This window comes from Narcine bancroftii, chromosome 3, assembly GCF_036971445.1.
Source record: "Narcine bancroftii isolate sNarBan1 chromosome 3, sNarBan1.hap1, whole genome shotgun sequence".
In the NCBI taxonomy this organism is placed as follows: domain Eukaryota; kingdom Metazoa; phylum Chordata; class Chondrichthyes; order Torpediniformes; family Narcinidae; genus Narcine; species Narcine bancroftii.
In genome coordinates this window covers 238,611,874-238,633,422 of record NC_091471.1, presented here as the reverse complement: position 1 = coordinate 238,633,422, position 21,549 = coordinate 238,611,874, and the positions used below count along the sequence as shown (strand labels likewise).

Here is a 21,549-nt window from a genome sequence, read left to right as displayed (position 1 = left end):
TAGAGGCCAATACTCTATGTGCCCTTTCTATTTCCATTTCTTGCTGAAGTTCTGGACATCCTAGGGTCTTAGGGATCCATTCTTTTATAAACTCCCTCATATTCTTGCCTTCTTCATCTTCCTTAAGGCCCACTATCTTTATGTTATTTCTTCTGTTATAATTTTCCATTATATCTATTTTTTGAGCTAGTAGTTCTTGTGTCTCTTTAGTTTTTTTATTAGATTCCTCCGATTTCTTTTTTAAGTCTTCTACCTCCATTTCTGCTGCTATTGCCCGTTCTTCCATCTTGTCCATTTTTTTCCCCATTTCTGTTAAGGTCATATCTATTTTATTCACTTTCTCTTCTGTGTTGTTTATTCTTCTTCTTGAATCATTGAATTCCTGTGTTTGCCATTCTTTAAATGACTCCATGTATCCTCTAACAAGAGCAAGTATATCCTTTACCTTGCCTTTCCCTTTATCTATTTCACTGTATTCTTCCTCTTCTTCTTCCTCTGGGTTGGCCATCTGTTGTTTCTTTGGTGACCTTTCCTCCTCTTCTTTCTTGTTTCTATTGTCTTCTGTGGTCTCTTCTTGCTGCAGGTGTTCTGCAGCTGTTGTTGCCAGCTGTGGAGATCGACTCCCCAGCTGGTCCCCCCTCCCGTCGGTGTGTTTTTTTTCATGCGCATCGTGCATGCGCGACTCCTCGCGCATGCGCGGTTGCGCACTTTTACTCGGCTCTGTGAGCCATTGTTGTAGTTCTTTTTCTACCGACCTGAGGTAGTGGGCTCCTCTCTCCACAGCGGACCTCTTCGGACAGGTAAGGCCTTCACCTTTTTCCTCCGTTGTCTTCTCTTCCTCTCTTCTTATCGTTGATTTTGATTTTTCTCCTTTTGTCTCCATCTTCTTTCCACCTTTATACTCCCTTTTCTTTAACTTGTATTTCTGTGCCTTTGTATTTTCTCTTGTTTTTCCCGACTTTTCTGGAGAGGGCTGGAGTTCACCGTCCGGCCACTACTCCATCACGTGACTCTGCGCCGAGTACAGGGTTAATGGTCGTTTACTTAAGAGTGTGGATGAACAGAGGAACCTTGGGGTTGAAATCCATACATCCCTCAAAGTCATTGCACATGTTGATAGGATTGTTAGAAGGCCTTGAGATGCTGGGATTCATTAATTGGGGGATTGAATTCCGGAGTAGAGAGGTCATGTTGCAACTCTACAAATCTATGGTAAGACCACACTTTGAGTATTGCATTCAGTCTGGTCACCTCATTACAGAAAGGATCTGGAAGCTATGGAGAGACTGCTGAGGAGATCTACCAGGATGTTGGCTGGATTGGGAAACATGAGGCAAGGTGAGCAGAAGAGGGACTTTTCTCTTTGGAGCATAGAAGTATGAGAAGTGACTTGATAGAGATCTACAAGATTGAGATGCATAGATAGGGTGGACAGCCAGTATTTGTTTCCCAGGACAAGATCAGCAAACACCAGAGGACACAAGTACTAAGTGAAGGGAGGGAAGTTTAGGCGATACATTAGGGTAAGTTTTACATAATGTTGTGGTTGCCTGGATTGCTTTGCTGGGGATGACGATGGAGGCTGGATCTTTGGGGGCATTTTAGAGACTCTTAAACAAAATAGGGTTATGGGGTAGGGAAGGTTTAGTTTTTTTTTGGAAGGAATATTTAGGTCATCACATCATTGAGGGGCAAAGGGCCTGTACAGGGCTAAATTATTCTATGTTACATAACCTCCGTATTCTTCCTACCAAATGTACCACTTTATTATCACCATGTGTAAGTTATGTAGCTGAGCACTTTGCAAGTAGTTCTTTCAATCTGAATGTTCCTGGATTGAAATTGTCACTCATCTCCAAGGTAGAGGTTGAGCAGCAAACCGTGTTCGAAAGAACAGCTGGGGAGAGTACAGAAGCCAGCTCATTGACAGCCTTGATGTTTGGCTTCATTGCCTTGGAGCTGCTCTGGGCATATCCATGAGAGTCGTGAGCAGGTAAATTTATCAAAGACAGGCAGTTGTGATGCAGCAAGAAACACTTAAAAGACCACCTTAACTGAGACTGGTATCAATGAATGCCCGAGATTCCATCCAATTGGTTCTTCATCTAACTACCGTGAAATTGAAATATGTCAGCATCAAGGCCTTTGGGGCAGGCTCTATCCTTGCCGAAGTTCTAAAACCTTGAGGATTTGAGTCTGAAGTTGGCCCACTACAATGTCCAAGTCTGGGAAGAGGAGGATGTACTAGTGATAAAGAAGCCAAAGTTGGCACAAATTCCTTGTCTACCTGGCAGCTGCGATGCCTCCCCTGCTGACACTCAGGCTACCTGGAGCAGGCGTGCCATTGCACCAGATTGACAAGGCGGTGGGGGAAACCCGTGACTATGGAGGGAGAGTGTGCAACTCCACACAGACTACAAGAGGCAAGGATCCAACAACTGGCTTGGACAGAGTAAATTGGGGGAAGCCATTTCCATTGGCATGAAGTTCAAGGACTTGGGAGGAGGTACATAATTAAAAGGATAATATCAGAGAAATAAGGTAAAACTTCACATGGCAGTTCATCTGGAATCTACTTCCTATTGGGATGGTGGAAACTCTGATCAGTTAATGCCTTGTGAAGGGAATTAGATTTTTAGCATGATGTACTGCATGCCACCATTCCCCATCTCCTGCATCTTTTCTTCCATGAAATCCTAACATTGTGATATCCCATCATCTTGAATGTTGGAGAAGCATGTCTTTTGGTTGCTGCCTCCCTCCCTCCCCCCCACCCCCCTCTAATCTCAAGAAGTATGCATCTCTTTGCTGCTTTCTTTCTCTCCTTATATTTTGGGATTCCTTCAACACCAACAGCATGAACCCTGATACCAGGGTTGGGGTTTCATGATGCCATTCCCGTTCCTGATCTGTCTGATGGTGACTAACATATTGGGGAAAGAAATAAGGTGCTTGGTCACTTGGTAAACTAAAGGACTCTGCAGTCATTTTGTGCCGAGAGCCTGCAAAGCATCTTGTACTTCCTCCCCCTCCAACAAGGGATGTGTTCATTTTCTGTTGATGTGTACTGGCAGCTTTTTGCAATGAATGACATGTTTATGTTCTTACTCTCAGCTCAGCACATACTGCAGAATGCTCAGACAATAATGCTGTCTGACAAAGTTGAAAATATTGAGTAATTTCTTGGTTCTCTTCAAGGGCAACCACTTCAGTGGAGGAGAGTGGGTTCTTTCTTTTTAATCTCAAACCCCTCTACAGCTAATATTCTGTAATGTGATTTTGTTAGTTCTGTATGAATTGAAGAATTTCTTTTTGAATTCACTCCCAGTCAGTAATTTCATTTTATATAATTCAAATGAGTGCCTAAGGGTGCTCTTTTGAAATACTAATCAGCTACCTGAACATCCATGGGAATTTTAACCATATCCATTGTATTAGTACATCAATAGAAAGTGAAAACTGATCCTTAAGCACACAAAAGTATTGGTGCCATTTTCTTACCCACAACATTTAAATTTTAATTAAATAATGTATATAAATTTAAATTTAGACATACAGCACAGTAACAGGTCCTTTCGGTCCATGAGCCCATGCACTCGGTACCTACACTCGGTACGTTTCAAAAGGAGGGAGGGATCTGGAGCCCCCGGGGAAAATCCACACAGACATGGGAGAAGGTACAAACTCCTTACCGACAGTGCAGGATTTGAATCCTGGACCCAATCAATCACTGTTGCTTTAATGGCTTTGAACTAATTGTGAGAGTAACTGTGCTGCCCTTCCGATTTTTTTTTTTTTTTTTTGTGGGAACCTTTGCATTTAAATTTGTTGAATTGGAGGATCCATGCACACATTTGTTGTTTCTAAAGAAAAAGATGAACTTTAACCTCAAATTCTTTGTGCCCAGATTTTTCTCTCTCCTATCAAATGTTCTCATCCCCTGAATTGAAGTTGCTGTCTTCCAATGGATGCAGAAAGCTTTGCAGTGATCCCAATATTCAGCAGGAGGTCCATTTTACAAAAAAATATATGATTGGGGTAGTAGAATGTAGAACATTACAGCACAGTTCATGCCCTCAATGTAGTGCTGAACTATACCGATCAAAAAAAGATACTCAACCCTTCCTACCTCATAACTCTCTATTTTTATTTCATCCATGTTCCTGTCTATTGAGGATTTGAGTCTGAAGTTGGCCCACTACAATGTCCAAGTCTGGGAAGAGGAGGATGTACTCAATCCCATTGAGTCTCTTCAATGCCCCTGATGTTCTAGCCTCCAACACCATCAACGCTGATTATTTAAAAACAAACTCACTGCTGATGTTTCCCCTAAATTTTTGTTCAGATGTCAATTATGATAAACCATAGTGATACACTATGAACAGAGCAGTGAACACTCTGAATTGAAAAATAACTAGATAAAAGTAAATTGAATAAATCAGAGTGTCCTTTGAACACTCATGAATTCAACAGAGGATTTAACTTAAGGTATTTTGATAGGTTATGGTACAAAGATTGTGATTTTCTACATATAAAAAAAAAATGGCATCTGCTTTTTGGCTATACAGAACTGATGATTCCTGATTTACTCACTGGTCTGTAGCAGCTTTAACTTTCTTCTGGAGGATTCAGTTGACAGGGCAGGTTTATTTCTGTGCCCTTGACGTAGAAGGTATTTTGAAATATTTGTAATCTGATGGGCTTTGAAGTAAATTCTTTACCTCTAGATGTACTGCTTGGTTTATATTATACAGTATTTACATTTCAGTGGCAAGCTTACCGTTACCTCCACCTACTGATTTCTCTAAAATCAATCATTGAGACCTGCAGTTCTCGTTTGATTTCATTGGTCTGCTGATAGTCGACAATTGTTACTCCATCCACTGAGGTCTTCACAATTAGCATGAGTGTTAGAGTTGGGATGTCACGGTGCAGTTGTACAAAACCTTGGTTAGAGATTTAGGATCATTGCACACTGTTCTGGTTGCTGCACTGTAGGAAAGATGTGGTCATAGTAGAGAGGGTGCAGAAGAGAAACCAGGATGTTGCCTGTAATACAGGACTGCTGTCTAAGGGAAGATTGGAATGTGGGAGACTGAAGGGTGACTGTATTGAGGTTTTTAAATTCATGGGAGGTATAGAGAGGGTAGTTTCTCCCCCCCCTCCCCCCCTGCCCTCAAAGTGAGGGAGTCTAGATCTGGAGGAAATGGTTTCAGGTAAGAGGAGAGAAATTTAAAAGAGATCTGAGGGGCATTTCACCATGTGAATATGTGGAAGAAGCTGTCAGAGGTGGTGGCCTATATAGTTACAACATTGGTAAGGTCTTTGGACAAGTACTTGGATAGGAAACAGTAAAAACACAGAAATGATGGCTGAACTCAGCAGGTCTCACAGCGTCCATAAGAGGTAAACGTAACCTATGCTTCTGGTCTAAACCCTTCTATGGATGTTGCGAGACCTGAATACCTCCAGCATTTTTGTGTTTGCTGCAATTACAGTGCAGACTGTGTTTCACTTGGATAGGAAAGACAGGGACATTGGCGGGTAAATGGAATTAGCAGTGACGGGATCATAGAGGTGAACATCAAGGGCCTGTTCCTGAGTTGTACAAAATGCTATGATTCAAAGTATGTCTCCAAAATGCAAACTCCAATTACAGCTTGGTGAGTTCACTTTGAGAGAAGAGTGCAGCTTTTTAGTGGATTTACAATGAATATTGTTCTCTTCTGTCTATTTGAAAATGTCTGATCCCAGACAGAAAAGAGGTCTTGGATTCTGCGTGTGTCAGTTTCTAACTTGGTTAATCTGACTCTGGTTTCTGAACACCATGTAGTTAATATACTTCGTCCGTGTATAACAGAACTTCAAGCTGCCAAACAGATAATGATTCTTCTCTTTACAGAATCGTCAAGATTATTTACCAGAAAAGGAAGAAACTGAGGAAGAGAAAATGCCAGCATACGATGAAGAAACACAAGTTCTAATTAACGGTATGTTTGTAAGCTCTTGTTTTGGTGCAAAGAAAGTCAGCTTGCGTGGAGAGGGCCATGGCTACTTGTTTCCCTTGGTTTTTAACCACTACTGTCCCTTCATTGACAAGAAGGAGAGTTTTGCCACTTAATTGTGGAAGTGCAGATTTCAAACTTCACCTGAGGACCTCATCAAAAGGGGCTGTGTTTGTGTTTCATCTGCGAACTGTGTCTGAGCAGATGTACCATTAATCTACAAACTTCAGCTGTAGATCTGAACCACAGGTGGCATTCTGTTTTCACTAAAACAAGCTTCTAATTAAATGACTCCTTCGTGAACCCTGGTTTATTTTTTTGTTTGCCTGTCTTTTTGACACAAATGCCACTGGTGCTCCAATCGCATGTGGAACGCTATTTTAATTGCCTATCACTTTAGCTGTGTGTTTAGTTGTCTGTTGCATTGTCTGTAATTTCCTACTCTATACCTCTCAAACTATTCCACCTTTTTTCCATCATGTTTGCTGATGTCCTGACATTGACAAGGCCACCATTTATGCCTCACTCCCAGCTATTTTAGTTGTCACCTTGAACCACAAGTCAGTGTGCTGAAGGTAGTTACCATGATGTAAGATTGAGTCAGGTAGAATGTGAGACTCTGAAGGGATCCTGCAAATGTTTGTGTTGCTGTGTGCTTCTCTTTGTTTGGGGTTGCGGGTTTGAAAGGTGCCGTCTAGATGAGGAAGTGGAGAGCATTTTTGTTGATGGCTTGATTTGGGTTGTTGTATAGGATACCAATCCAAAAAGAGTGCTTTGTCCTGGTTGCCCTTGAGATAGTGTTGCTGGAGCTGCACCCCTCCATGGTGCCCCTGACTTGTGCCTTGTGGGTGATGGAAAGGCTGAGGGATGTCACGAGTGAGTTGTATGTGCTAGATACCAAGCGATTGCTGTCCTTGTAGCCACATTTTTATGTGGCTGGTCATTGAGTTGGGCTCAGTAATAAAATCCAACAGAATTACTCAACGTAGATGTTTGCACTCTCTCTTTACTACTTGGCACTCGTGTGATGTGAGTTCTTTTCCACTCATGAGGTTCATTACCTGATGAGAGAAGAAATTATATACCTGGGATTATCCCCTTTATTTTTCACCAACATCCTCAAGTTTGACTTTGCCATGAGTGTAAATATCTTAGCATCTACCCCCTTGTGGGTCACCCCTCATGCTTTTAAACTCAAAGGTATACAGACCCAAATTATTGACCATCTCTTGACAGGACAACACTCTCATCCCAAAAATTAGTTTGGTGAATATACTTTGTGTTCCCTTCAATGCTTCAGATCCTGTTTTAAGAAAGAGGACCAAAACTGAGCACAATATTCCACCAACGCCAGTATAACTGGAACAAATCCTCCCTATTCTTTAATTCCAGACTCCAGCCTCTGTAGTAAAACCCATCTTGTGTTTGCTGCCTCAACTATAAGCTGGATGTATCTGCTGATGTTTTCAGATTGAAGTATAATAATAGTGGGTTACCTTTGAACTTCATTCCTTTGCAGACTCACTTCATTTAGGAAATAATCTGTCTTTTATTTCTGACAAGTGCATGACCTCTCAATTCCCCACTGCCGTGTGGCCACAAGTTGTATTTTCTTGTCTTCATGTTTTAAGATCTGCATATTATTACTGAGATATTTGCAGAATTATGTTATTATTTACAAGGGACTTTTAACTTCAGAGTTATAATTTGGTGAATTGAGGGAATTTCTGAACAAATTTACAGCATGCATATATAGTCGAGAAATTCAATGATGGAAGCAAAACCTATGCAACATAGAACATTACAGCACATTACAGCTGTTCGACCCTTGTCTGTGATGAACTATTATTCTGCCAAGTCCTGCTGACCTGCACCAAGTCCGAAGCCCTTCATGCCCCTCCCATTCATGTACCTGTCCAAATTCTTCTGAAATATGAAAATTGAGCCCACATTCACCACTTCAGCTGGCAGCTCGTTCCATACCCCCTCCACTCTCTGTGCGAAGAAGTTTCCCCTCATGTTCCCCCTAAACTTTTCCCCTTTCACCCTTAACCCATGTCCTCTGGTTTGGATCTCACTGACCCTCAGTGGAAAAAGCCAACCTACATTTACTCTGTCTATAACTAGCAGAATTATGCACATCTCTATCAAATCTCCCTACATTCGTTTATGGAATAAAACCCAAACCGGTTTAACTTTTCCTTGTAACTCAGTTCCTCAAGACACAGCAGCATCGTATTAAATCTTCTCAAATTTTTATTAAACTCTGAGCCAGTGATTACGAGATCCCCACAAGAGTATTGTAGAGAATTTGAAAGCAGAGAAATAAATGTCCATTAATTAATTAATATTTTTGTGTTGCCAGTTTTTCTCGTTTTTTTTTTCATATTCTTTCCCATTGCACAACAAATTTATAGAACGAAGGGAGGCCCCTCAGCTGGGTCAGAACTGGCTAAACTGCAGCTCTCTAATTCTCAATCTACAGTTGAAAAGCTCTTCAGATTTGTTAAAGAGCAACTACCACTGGCTTTGGAAATGGTGGATTCTACAATTTCCACACCGGTTGAAATTTTGATCCCTAGATCTGTCAGTAGTTCCCTCTAGTCATTGACCTCTGCCAAGGAAACAACTTTCCAGTTGTTTGGCGACCAGAATTGTACGTTGTTCTTGTGGTTCGACTGGTGTTTCATCCAGTTCCAGCGTAACCCTTCCAACTTCTGCATTTAGCTTCAGCTGATAAAGGAAAATGTTGCATCTGCATTTGAGTGTATGTGGCCTCTTAATATCTCTCATTCTTGACATTTCCAGTTATCTTACTCCTTGTTGTGCCTTCTCTCACTCTTGTTTGGTCTTCCCTAAGCTCCAAATGCACAAGGTTCCATCAGGAGGATTAAATTTCCAGTCACTAATTTTTTTTATATGCCGCTGTTGAAGTCTGGCAGTTCAACCGCTGGAGGCATCACAGCTGAGTCCTAGCTGCACTTAGTTAATAGCGACATCCATCTCTATTCACCCCACTGGAGGTGAAGACCTTGTTTGACTCCTGGTCTTGCGCTCCTTAGCCTGCTGGCACTCTTCGACTGCGGTGCCTTGGAGGCCAAGGTCATCTCACCCAATGGAGTTGTCAACTAACGCTTGTATTCACCAAGCCATTGGAATAGGTCGTTGACTGGAAAATAAACAACTTGGCTGCACGAGAGGGGAAACCAGCATTTTTCTATCAAGTTCCCCTTTGGGTAACAACAGCCACAACAGTGATTAGACTAGAACTGACAATTCAGCAAATATTAAGTGTCATTTGCCATTGGGGCTTGTCCCTGCAATTATAGAAACAAAACAAGAGGTCAGGATTGCCTTGAGGGGTGCAGTGTTCTGCATATTTTCTACCTGTAATGAATAGCCATACTTGGAAGAGGAGTGAGCAGGTGCATCATTACCTTATTTGCAATCATCCTGCTCTTTATAATTTGGAGCTGTTGTCGCCATTGAATTCATCTGGGTGTCTGATGCTTGTTTACACAATGCGCGCTCAAAACGAAACCAGAGGTGTGGCAGGTTGAGGCATGTTTGATGGGTGCATTTTGGATTAAAGTTTCATCCCGAGTAAAGTGATTTTAGGCAAGCCAAATGCAGATTAACAGGGCATTTGTTTCCTCCTGGTTTGTGCTGGCTCCCTGACACATGCAGGATGTGACATGCAAACAATGATGCTCGGATCTGTACTGTTTATCATTCCCATGCAAAAAGCAGAGCATTTGTGTTTGAGGCATGTTATTTACAAAGCTGACATGCCCAAATGCAACTATGCTCAGATTAAATGTGTCAAAGTGGAACATGATTGCAGGAGGGCAAATACAAATGCACAGCAGAATATAATCTGGTTTCTCTTTAGATCATATAAATCTTTCCCCTTTTACAAATGCACAGCAGAAGTACAAGGGAGAGTTTTGAAGTCAATCAGCCAGATTGTCACACTTCTCTCTTCCAGATATTGATTAACTTTGAACGTTTCCTGTTAGTCATTCAAACACCTTTTCCAATTGTATGCAGAGTTTATCTGATCCTCAAGGTTTCCTTTCGTTGCTGGTATATCTCATGGGTGTATAATATCGATGTGCTGCAATAGCCACTGAATTAGATGGGCACTGAGTGCGAGAACCCTAATGTCTCCGTGTCGGGCAGGTTTTTGATCTATAGTACAGATCTATACTCATAAACTAATTCTCACTAATATCTAAGTTAGATACAAAGTAAACTGAGATCTGTACAAATCTGTAACTAATTAAACCAGTAGTGTAATTTTTGCAATCTCTGCTGTCGATGTTTACAACTAAGGGAATCTTCACGTTACAGGGATTTCTCAGAACCTTTCAGAAATACAAGGTGTGTCAAAAATGACTACTGTATATACGCATATATGTAAAAGTTTGGACCAAAGATCTTGTATTTTCCATATTGTGTATAAAATGTCAACTTTCCTGGTCTCCTGCCAATCAGAGGTACTGGCACCCCATCACGGACTCTTGCCTCAGCCCTGCCTGCCCTCCCATTCAAGCTCACGGTGGCCTGACCTCAGAGTAACCACCCATTTCTGGCCACTTGCCTGCCCATCCGAGCTCCCAACAGTGGACTAATCACTTTGTCCTGTTGCCTGCCTATTCGAGCTCCTGACATCTTGATGCAGGTGCTTACTATGGTCAAAAGTAGCATGTGTCTAATAGTCGACCCCCCTAATGCCATAGGTGCTCTGTTTAGTAAGGGATTACTTTTTTTTTTTTTTTTTTATTTTTTTATTTTTCACACCATAAATCACAATAGCCATGATATACACTTTTTCTTTTCCACACATTTACAGTGACTTTTTCTCCCTCCCCCCTCCCTCCTCCCAAGCCACCCCCCCATCCCTCCCCCCTCTCATCCATTTTAGTTATACAATCTAGGTTGCATTAATTCAGTTAGACAATGTTGTCATTCAACAAAAATACACCAGAAATTCTACTGAGTCCATTTTTTTCTTCTCTTCTCCTTCCATCAACTTAGGTAATGTTTGTTCCCGGTAGGTTTTCGCTATTGTATTTAATGTAAGGCTCCCATACTTGTTCGAATATTTCAATATTATTTCTTAAACTATATGTTATTTTTTCTAATGGAATACATTTATTCATTTCTATATACCATTGTTGTATTTTCAAATTATCTTCCAATTTCCAGGTTGACATAATACATTTTTTTGCTACAGCTAGGGCTATCTTAACAAATCTTTTTTGTGCATCCTCCAAGTCAATTCCAAATTCTTTATTTTTTATGTTACTTAGGAGAAAGATCTCTGGATTCTTTGGTATATTGTTTTCTGTTATTTTATTTAATATCTGATTGAGATCATCCCAAAATTTTTCTACTCTCTCACATGTCCAGATTGCATGAATTGTTGTTCCCCTTTCTTTTTTACATCGAAAACATCTATCAGATACTGTTGGGTCCCATTTATTTAACTTTTGCGGTGTAATGTATAGTCTGTGTAACCAATTATATTGTATCATACGCAGCCTCGTATTTATTGTATTTCTCATCGTTCCAGAGCATAACTTCTCCCATGTTTCCTTTTTTATCTTTATATTTAAATCTTGTTCCCATTTTTGTTTAGTTTTACCATTTGTTTCCTCATTTTCCTTTTCTTGCAGTTTAATATACATATTTTTTATAAATCTTTTGATTAACATTGTATCTGTAATCACATATTCAAGGTTACTTCCCTCTGGTAAACTCAAGTTGCTTCCTAATTTATCTTTCAAGTAGGATCTCAGTTGGTAATATGCCAGCGCTGTATCTCCCGTTATATTGTACTTATCTCTCATTTGTTCAAAGGATAAGAATCTACTTCCTGAAAAACAATTTTCTATTCTTTTAATCCCTTTTTTTTCCCATTTTCTAAAGGCAAGGTTGTCTATTGTAAAAGGGAGTAGCTTATTTTGCGTCAATATTAGTTTTGGTATTTGGTAATTTATTTTATTTCTTTCTACATGAATCTTCTTCCATATATTGAGGAGATGGTGTAATACTGGAGAAGTTCTATGTTGTACCAATTTTTCGTCCCATTTATATAATATGTGTTCAGGTATCTTTTCCCCTATTTTATCTAATTCTAGTCTCGTCCAGTCTGGTTTTTCCCTTGTTTGATAAAAATCTGATAGGTACCTTAATTGTGCGGCTCTATAATAATTTTTGAAGTTTGGCAATTGTAAGCCTCCTTGTTTATACCATTCTGTTAATTTGTCTAGTGCTATCCTCGGTTTCCCCCCTCTCCATAAAAATCTCCTTATTATTTTCTTTAACTCTTTGAAGAATTTTTCTGTCAGTTGTATTGGCAATGCCTGAAATAAGTATAGTATCCTTGGAAAAATGTTCATTTTAATACAGTTTATCCTTCCTATCAGTGTTAGTGGTAGCTCTTTCCAATGCTCTAAATCGTCCTGTAGTTTTTTCATTAGTGGATTGTAATTGAGTTTATATAATTGGCCTAGATTTTTGTTTATTTGCACACCTAGGTATCTTATTGCCTGCGTTTGCCATCTGAATGGGGATTCCTCCTTAAATTTTGAGAAATCCGCGTTATTCATAGGCATTGCTTCACTTTTATTTACGTTTATCTTGTATCCCGACACTTCTCCATATTCCTTCAATTTCTTATATAGTTCTTTTATTGATAGTTCTGGTTCTGTTAAGTACACTATCACATCATCTGCAAACAGACTGATTTTATATTCCCTGTCTTTTATTTTTATTCCTTTTATATTATTATCTCTTCTTATCGATTCTGCTAGTGGTTCTATAGCTAGCGCAAACAATAATGGTGATAGTGGGCATCCCTGCCGCGTTGACCTGCTTAAGTTAAATTGCTTTGATACATGTCCATTTACTGTCACTTTCGCTAACGGTCCCTGAAATAATGCTTTAATCCAATTAATATACTTCTCCGGTAAACTGAATTTTTGCAATACTTTGAACAAGTAATTCCATTCTACTCTGTCGAAGGCCTTCTCTGCGTCTAAAGCAACTGCTACTGCCGGTGCTTTATTTCCTTCTACTGCATGAATTAAGTTAATAAATTTACAAATATTGTCTGTTGTGCGTCTTTTTTTGATAAATCCAGTTTGGTCTAAATTTACCATTTTTGGTACCTGTTCTGCTAATCTGTTCGCTAATAGTTTAGCTATTATCTTATAATCTGTGTTTAGCAGAGATATTGGTCTATATGACGCTGGTGAGAGTGGATCTTTCCCTTGTTTTAGTATCACTGTAATTATTGCTGTTTTACATGAATCTGGTAAGTTTTGTGTCTCATCAATCTGGTTGATTACATCCAGGAGGGGCGGTATTATTAGGTCTTTAAATGTTTTGTAGAATTCTATTGGGAGTCCATCCTCTCCTGGTGTCTTATTATTTGGTAAATTTTTTATTATCTCTTGTATTTCTACTGTTCCAAATGGTTCTGTTAATTTATTTTGTTCCTCTATTTGTAGTTTTGGTAGTTCAATTTTAGTCAAAAATTCATCTATTTTCCCTTCTTTCCCTTCGTTTTCGGTTCGGTATAATTGTTCATAGAATTCTCTGAAGTTTTCCTTAATTTCTTTTGGATTATATGTAATTTGTTTGTCTTTTTTCCTTGTTGCCAATACCATTTTCTTAGTTTGCTCTGTCTTAAGCTGCCATGCTAGGATTTTGTGTGTTTTTTCCCCTAGTTCATAATATTTCTGTTTTGTCTTCATTATATTCTTCTCCACCTTATATGTTTGTAATGTTTCGTATTTTATTTTTTTATCCGCCAATTCTCTTCTTTTGGTTGTATCTTCCTTTATTGCTAATTTTTTTTCTATGTTTATTATTTCCCTTTCCAACTGCTCTGTTTCCTGATTATAGTCCTTCTTCATCTTGGTTGCATAACTTATTATTTGCCCTCTAATGAATGCTTTCATTGCGTCCCATAGTATAAACTTATCTTCCACTGATTCCGTATTTACTTCAAAGTACATTTTTAATTGTTTTTCAATAAATTCTCTAAAATCCTGTCTTTTAAGTAGCATGGGGTTTAATCTCCATCTATACATTCTTGGAGGGATGTCTTCTAGCTCTATTGCCAATAACAGGGGTGAGTGGTCCGATAATAGTCTAGCTTTATATTCCGTTTTCCTAACTCTCCCTTGTATGTGGGCTGATAACAGGAATAGGTCTATCCTTGAGTATGTTTTATGTCTAGTCGAGTAGTATGAGTATTCCTTTTCTTTTGGGTTTTGTTTCCTCCATATGTCCACAAGTTTCATTTCTTGCATTGATTTAATTATAAATTTGGTTACTTTGTTCTTCCTGTTAATTTTTTTCCCCGTTTTATCCATATTTGGATCCAAATTCAGATTGAAATCCCCTCCTATTAGTATGTTCCCTTGCGTATTAGCTACCTTCAAAAAGATATCTTGCATAAACTTTTGATCTTCTTCGTTAGGTGAATATATATTAAGTAGATTCCAAAGCTCTGAATATATCTGACATTTTATCATAACATATCTCCCTGCTGGATCTATTATTTCCTCTTCTATTTTAAATGGCACATTTTTGCTAATTAATATAGCCACTCCTCTTGCTTTTGAATTATACGATGCTGCTGTTACATGTCCTACCCAATCTCTCTTTAATTTCTTGTGCTCCAATTCAGTTAAATGTGTTTCTTGGACAAATGCTATATCTATTTTTTCCTTTTTCAGTAAATTTAGTAGTTTCTTCCTTTTAATTTGGTTATGTATTCCATTAATATTTAGAGTCATATAGTTCAGCGTAGCCATTTTATATTTTGTTTATCTTCTCTTTCCGTTTTTCCATCATTACCTTTCCTCCTTTTCCATTTCTGTTTTCTTATTTTCAACTCTTTACCAGACAACATTCCTACAACATCCAACATTTTCCTTATTCTCCTATTTCTATCTTCTTTATCCCCAATCTCCCCTTCCCCTCCTGAGTTGCCCTTTATCCCTTGTCGGACAACCACATCTCCCCTCTCCATTTTGATTTGCGAATCCACTCGCAAGCGTCAACTGATTTTGCAGTGACCGCTCTTTTCCCCCCACCCAGCCCCCCCCAGAAAAGATTTCGTTTTTTATATGTCACAAAGGTCACTCTTTTAGTTCCCTCCTTATTCTCTCTATTCCATTACCTTCCCTTATTAATTCTTGTCTATACTTTCTATGTTTTCCTCTAATTACAGATACTTTCACATATGCCCGTTGTCTCTATTCACTCTTATACCTCTTTACCCGCATACATATCAATCGTGGTCATTTTTACCCTCCTTACCCGTCTTCATCCCTCAGTCTATTTTTGTCTTTACCCACATACATATCAATCGTGATAATTTTTGCTCTCATTACCCGTCTTCATCCCTCAGTCTATTTTTGTAATTGTTCTGCAAATTTTCGTGCTTCTTCTGGATCCGAGAATAGTCTGTTTTGTTGTCCTGGAATAAATATTTTCAATACCGCAGGATGCTTCAGTGTAAATTTATATCCTTTCTTCCATAAAATCGCTTTTGCTGCATTGAACTCTTTTCTCTTCTTTAGGAGTTCAAAGCTTATATCTGGATAAATGAAGATTTTTTGCCCTTTATACTCCAGTGGTTTGTTGCCCTCTCTTACTTTTTCCATTGTCTTCTCCAGCACCTTTTCTCTTGTAGTATATCTTAGGAATTTTACTACAATAGATCTTGGTTTTTGTTGTGGTTGTGGTTTAGGGGCCAATGCTCTATGTGCTCTTTCTATTTCCATTTCTTGCTGTAGTTCTGGACATCCTAGGGCCTTAGGGATCCATTCTTTTATAAACTCCCTCATATTCTTGCCTTCTACATCTTCCTTAAGGCCCACTATCTTTATGTTATTTCTTCTGTTATAATTTTCCATTATATCTATTTTTTGGGCTAGTAATTCTTGTGTCTCTTTAGTTTTTTTATTAGATTCCTCCAATTTCTTTTTTAAGTCTTCTACCTCCATTTCTGCTGCTATTGCCCGTTCTTCCATCTTGTCCATTTTTTTCCCCATTTCTGTTAAGGTCATATCCATTTTATTTATTTTCTTTTCTGTGTTGTTTATTCTTCTTCTTAAATCATTGAATTCTTGTGTTTGCCATTCTTTAAATGACTCCATGTATCCTCTAACAAGAGCAAGTACCTCCTTTACCTTGCCTATCTTTTCTTCTTCTATTTCCCTGTACTCTTCCTCTTCCTCTTCTTCTTCCTCTAGGTTGACCATCTGTTGTTTCTTTGCTGCCCTTTCCTCCTCTTCTTTCTTGTTTCCATTGTTTTCTGTGGTCTCTTCTTGCTGCAGGTGTTCTGCAGCTGTCGTTGCCGGCTGTGGAGATCGACTCCCCAGCTGGTCCCCCCTCCCGTCGGTGTGTTTTTTTGTATGCGCATCGCGCATGCGCGAGGAGTCGCGCATGCGCGGTTGCGCACTTTTACTCGGCTCTGTGAGCCATTGTTGTAGTTCTCTTTCTACCGACCTGAGGTAGTGGGGTCTTCTCTCCACAGCGGGCCTCTTCGGACAGGTAAGGCCTTCACCTTTTTCCTCCGTTGTCTTCTCTTCCTCTCTTCTTTCCGTTGATTTTGATTTTTCTCCTTTTGTCTCCATCTTCTTTCCACCTTTATACTCACTTTTCTTTAACTTGTATTTCTGTGCCTTTGTATTTTCTCTTGTTTTTCCCGACTTTTCTGGAGAGGGCTAGAGTTCACCGTCCGGCCACTACTCCATCACGTGACTCCTCCACATTTCATCCAGTAAGGGATTACTTAAGGTGGTATGTGAATGGAAATAAAAAGGCTGTGAATTCTGCATTTTACCTATATTTTACCCTAAAAATTAGTCCACAAAAATTTGACTATCACACAAGTATATATGTAACTTGAGAAGAACAACTTTGCTGCTCCGAAGAGGCATTTTCTGTGGTCTGGCACCAGTCATGACCCAACATTGCCAGTCTCGATAGTTTTAAAGATTCTAAGAGGCATAGACAAGGTGGGCAGCCAGCGCTTTTTTCCCATGGCACGAGTAGCAAACACTCGAGGACATTTGTTCAAGGTGAAGGGAGGAAAGTTTAGGGGAGACGTCAGGGGTACATTTTTTTTTACAGAGAGAGTGGGTTCCTGTAATGCATTGCCAGGGGAGGTGGTGGAGGCTGAAACATTAGGGGCATTCAAGAGACTCTTAGACTGGCGCATGGATGAAAGAAAAATGGTGGATTACAAGGTAGGAAGGGCTTGGTGGGAATATATAGGTTGGTGTAACATCAAGGGCCAAATGGCCTGTACTGTGCTGTAGTGTTCTACATTCTAGACATATGCAATTGAGACAAGCAGTGTGACAAAGATAAATGGAGAAATTATTGTTAATCAGGAAAGGTTCGCCTCAGCCCACGAGTCATGGTGGGAGGAAACCAGAGGAAAACTAAGCAGACACAGGGAGAGCGTACTAACCCCTTGCAGACAGCACGGAATTCAAACCCCAGTCTCGATCGGTAACGCTGCAGCAGTGTTGCGCTAATCATGAGCCGAACCGTTCCAGAGATTTAATGTCCTTTATTGATTATGTAAATTTATGGTCTACTTGATTTCCTCATGTCAGAAACTGCTTCCAACTCCAGCAACAAGAGAAGGGAGCAGGCCCAAATGGCTTCTGCTTTAATTTTCGTTCTTCTTCTGAGAGGACAAGGAGAGGCAACTGAAGACTTCATGGTTCTATTTCAGCAGTGATGCAGCGACAGAAGGAAACTGATGGCACTGCTCCTTTTTTTTCCTGCTTCCTTGCTTTATCCTCTTCATCTCTCGTCTGCAAACAGATCAAAGGACAGGTCAGAGCTGAGCCAGCATCTTTCTGCCAACCCTTATCCTTGTCCCAGACTTTGCAGTCCTCCTTCTGTAATGTGACCTAGATTAGTGAAGCTGTCTGCTGGATATCAATTCATTTGACAAACTGGAGAGAATATATTTTTCTTTTTGAAGTTTAAGGCCTGAAACAAAATGAGTGAAAATGCTTATCTGAATCTTTTTGATCCGTCCGAGTGCACAGAATTGTCATTGAGACTGAATTTACTTTCTGCTTTCGGCTTCGTTGCTCTGTAAATATGTTTGGATTTTGATCAAAACCAGTAATGGTAAATTATTTTGTACGGAAAAAAGATTTTCATTTGCAGCTGCCATTTTGAACAAATTTTATTTTCAAAATGGAGAATGTGAATCTTTTAAGAATCATAGATGTGTAAAGCACTTTATGCAGGGTCAGAATCCTAATTTATTGTCATGAAGTTTGTTGTTTTGCGGAGGCATCACAGCGCAAACATCTATATAAACCACCTTACAAAATAAATAAAAAATAGTGCAAGAAAAATTCAATAAGGCAGTGTCTGTGGTTCTTTGTTCATTCAGGAATCTGATGGCAGAGGGTTAGAAGCTGTCCTTGTGCCGCTGGGTGCTCATCTTCATGCTCGATGGTAGCAGAGTGAAGAGGGCATGGCCTGGGTGGTGGGGGTCCTTGAGGATAGAGAGTGCCTTCTTAAAACACCGCCTCATGTGGATGTCCTTAACGGAGTGAAGACTGGTGCCCATGATGTTGCAGTTGAGTTAACAACTGTCTGGAGTTTTTTTTCTTGTCCTGAGTATTGGCGCCTCAATACCAGACATTGTTGCAACCAGCCAGAATGCTGTCCACAATATACCTGTAGAAATTTTCGGGAATCTTCCGTGACATACTGAATCTCCTCAAACTCCTCATAATGTATAGCTGTTGGTGACATTCTTCACGATTGCATCTACGTGGAGGTTGCATAAGGAAAAATACTCGTGATTCTGCACAGTCTGCTTAGCTTACTCTAAATAAGCGGCAACTTGAAAATATTAGGCATCATAAAAGCTTGGGAGAGGAAATGCAAGTGTTCCTTGGGATAGGAAGGACATGTTCATCAATATATTCATTAGTGTAGATAAAATTAATAATGAATTATTACTTCAGAACCAGGCACTCTGGTAAGACGGAATAAAATGATTTAAAATGACAGAAAAGTATATAAATAGTTGAAATAATCCACCTCTTGAGTCAGATAGATTTGTAGCTATGTTTCTGGATTCTGTGATGTAGGGTTTGGACTATTAGTGATCTGAATTTTATGGTCTAATCTGTGTCTGTCTTTACTGATTGTGAAAAATCGTATGGTTTTTTGAACACAGCTGCTGCGATCCAGGAAATTATCGCCATTTTTCCAAAATGCATGGTGTGTAAAAAGGTTGGAATGGGAATGAGGGTGCCATTCCCATATTTTACCTTCTAGGCCTCAGGTAAATTTCCCAGAACGTTAACTGCAGGCATTCCATGAGGAATGGGCTAATGAATGACGCATGTTGCAAGTCCCGCCTCTTTAATTCCCGCACTTCCAGTATACTGTCTAAACTCTCGCAAGGAAGTGGAGATGTCGAGCTTTGATTGATTTGTGTGTGAACAACTGATGCCGATATTCTTCAGATTGGTAAAATCATGCAAATTCTTTCTAAAAATCATATTAAATTCACTGTCTTCATTACATGATCACATTTGTTACAGAAAGGGATTGCATCTGGTCTTCTGCTTCATTCAGCAAAATTAGCAAATTAGTTTGGTGGGGTCTTGAATACTCAGTAAGAAAAGTAGGCCTCCTCCACTGACCACAGGCATGCAATTTTATTGCGAGAGCAGCATCATATTGACAAAGATATCACAAGATATTTAGTAATTTGTGTATCAGAGTAAGATCATTGCATTTCCTATCCCGTTTTCCTCCTGAAATTCTTAACCATTTGACGGCCCGAGGTGAGACACATCAATCTGGCATGTTTCTTTATCAGCAGCCAGCCAGGTACCTGACTGCTCTGGGACACAACAATGTTTGAGATAACCTTTTAAATTAAATTTGCTCCTGTTCCTAGTCAACAGTGTTTCATTTAATGTTATAAAGCATTCAATAAATGGGCGCGATTTTCAAATGGGCAAAATGGGTTTTCCACGTTTAAAAGAAAGCACATCTGCATCGCGAGGATGTTTTTCTTTTAAAAATCAATTGTCATGAAATATGGAGTAGCCGTAGTCCCAGAAGAGTTGTGGTGTTTGTGTAAGAGGCTATGTCAGCGTGCATAAAGCTGATGTCATCGTCTCAGAGGATGACAGGTGCAAGTTCCTGAGAGGAAGATATTGCTGCATTTTCCAATATAGCCTTTGTGGCCTGAGCCCACTATGAGCAGGTACACACTTGGAGTCCCATTTGAGAGAGGTTCTAATTTAGCCCATTATATATTTTCTTTGGTGGAACTTGTTTAGTTCTGGAAACAATGATATTGCATGGTCAGTGGCAACTAATGAGAGCCACTTTTTTCTGAAGTACGCTTGATGAACCAAATGATTTCTTTGCCAACTTCACGAGGTTAAAGTATATAGATATATATATATATATATATTTTTTTTTTAAAAAAAAAATCCATCTTGTCATGCACATCAAGATTGGCATCCGCAATGGTTCCTTGAATGGCGGTGAGGCAGCTCCATCGGAGAAGGAAGCGTGATCCTCAACCATTGGTTGATGAGCTATGTCCCACAGGAGAGAGGGAAGGAAAAATCTTTTTAAGTCTGGTATGGACACAGTGTCTGGAATGGCATCCTTTGTCTTCAGTTTAGCATGACACTTCTCAGAAAGTTTACAGTGCAGTGTGCTCAGTATGTTCATTGTCTGGGATGATGGTTCTCATAAATTCTGGCTAATTGTTTTTTACTTATAGATTTCTGATACTAGTGCTTTAGTTAAATTTATTGGCCTTTGATTACACAAGTACAACCTGATGAAACAGTGTTCTCCAGTTCTTGGTGCAAAACACAGAATGCACACAACTAGACATAACTCGCATCCAGACAAATTAATACATGTGGGGACAGTATTTCATCTTTTCAAACAAATAAATACCGTTTTATGAATGTGAGAGTCTCTGACAGTCAGTGTGAGCAGTTCCTTGGGTCGTTCAGCATTCTCCCTGCCCGTGGGGAAGAAGCTGTTCCTCAGCCTGATGGTGCTGGCTTTGATCCTCCTGTTTCTCTTCCCCGACGGGAGCAGGTGAAAGATGTTGTGTGCAGGCTGGAAACAGTCCTTAATGATTTTGCATGCCCTCTTCAGACAATGATACCAGTAGATCACTTCAATGGGGTGGGGTGTGGGGAAGGATATTCAAATGATCTTCTCTGCCACTCTTGTGTGGATTGAGCTCTGGTCCATTTCTCTGCAGCAACAGTGTGATGCAGACAGCCAGGACGGTCTTGATAGAGGACCTATAGAAGGTTGACAAAATGGTGGCCGATAACTTTGCCAGCCTCAGTCTTCTCAGGAAGTTCAGTCACTGTTACGCTTTCCTGACAAATGAGGAAATGTTGAGTGTCCACAATAGGTTACTCGTTAGTGAACTCCAACTACAGAGTTGTTCATGTATAGTGGAGGGTGGCCATTC

At 39.8% G+C, this 21,549-nt stretch overlaps 1 protein-coding gene across 2 annotated transcripts in view; it reads left to right on the top strand.

Moving 5' to 3' along the window:
- Window positions 1-21,549, top strand: part of prkcsh (PRKCSH beta subunit of glucosidase II) — an 83,445-nt gene that overhangs the window by 40,742 nt on the left and 21,154 nt on the right. For both annotated transcript variants that reach the window (XM_069927196.1, XM_069927195.1), the window contains one exon: window positions 5,903-5,990. In XM_069927196.1, coding sequence (XP_069783297.1) covers window positions 5,903-5,990 — 88 coding nt within the window. The remainder of the gene's footprint in view (window positions 1-5,902; window positions 5,991-21,549) is intronic.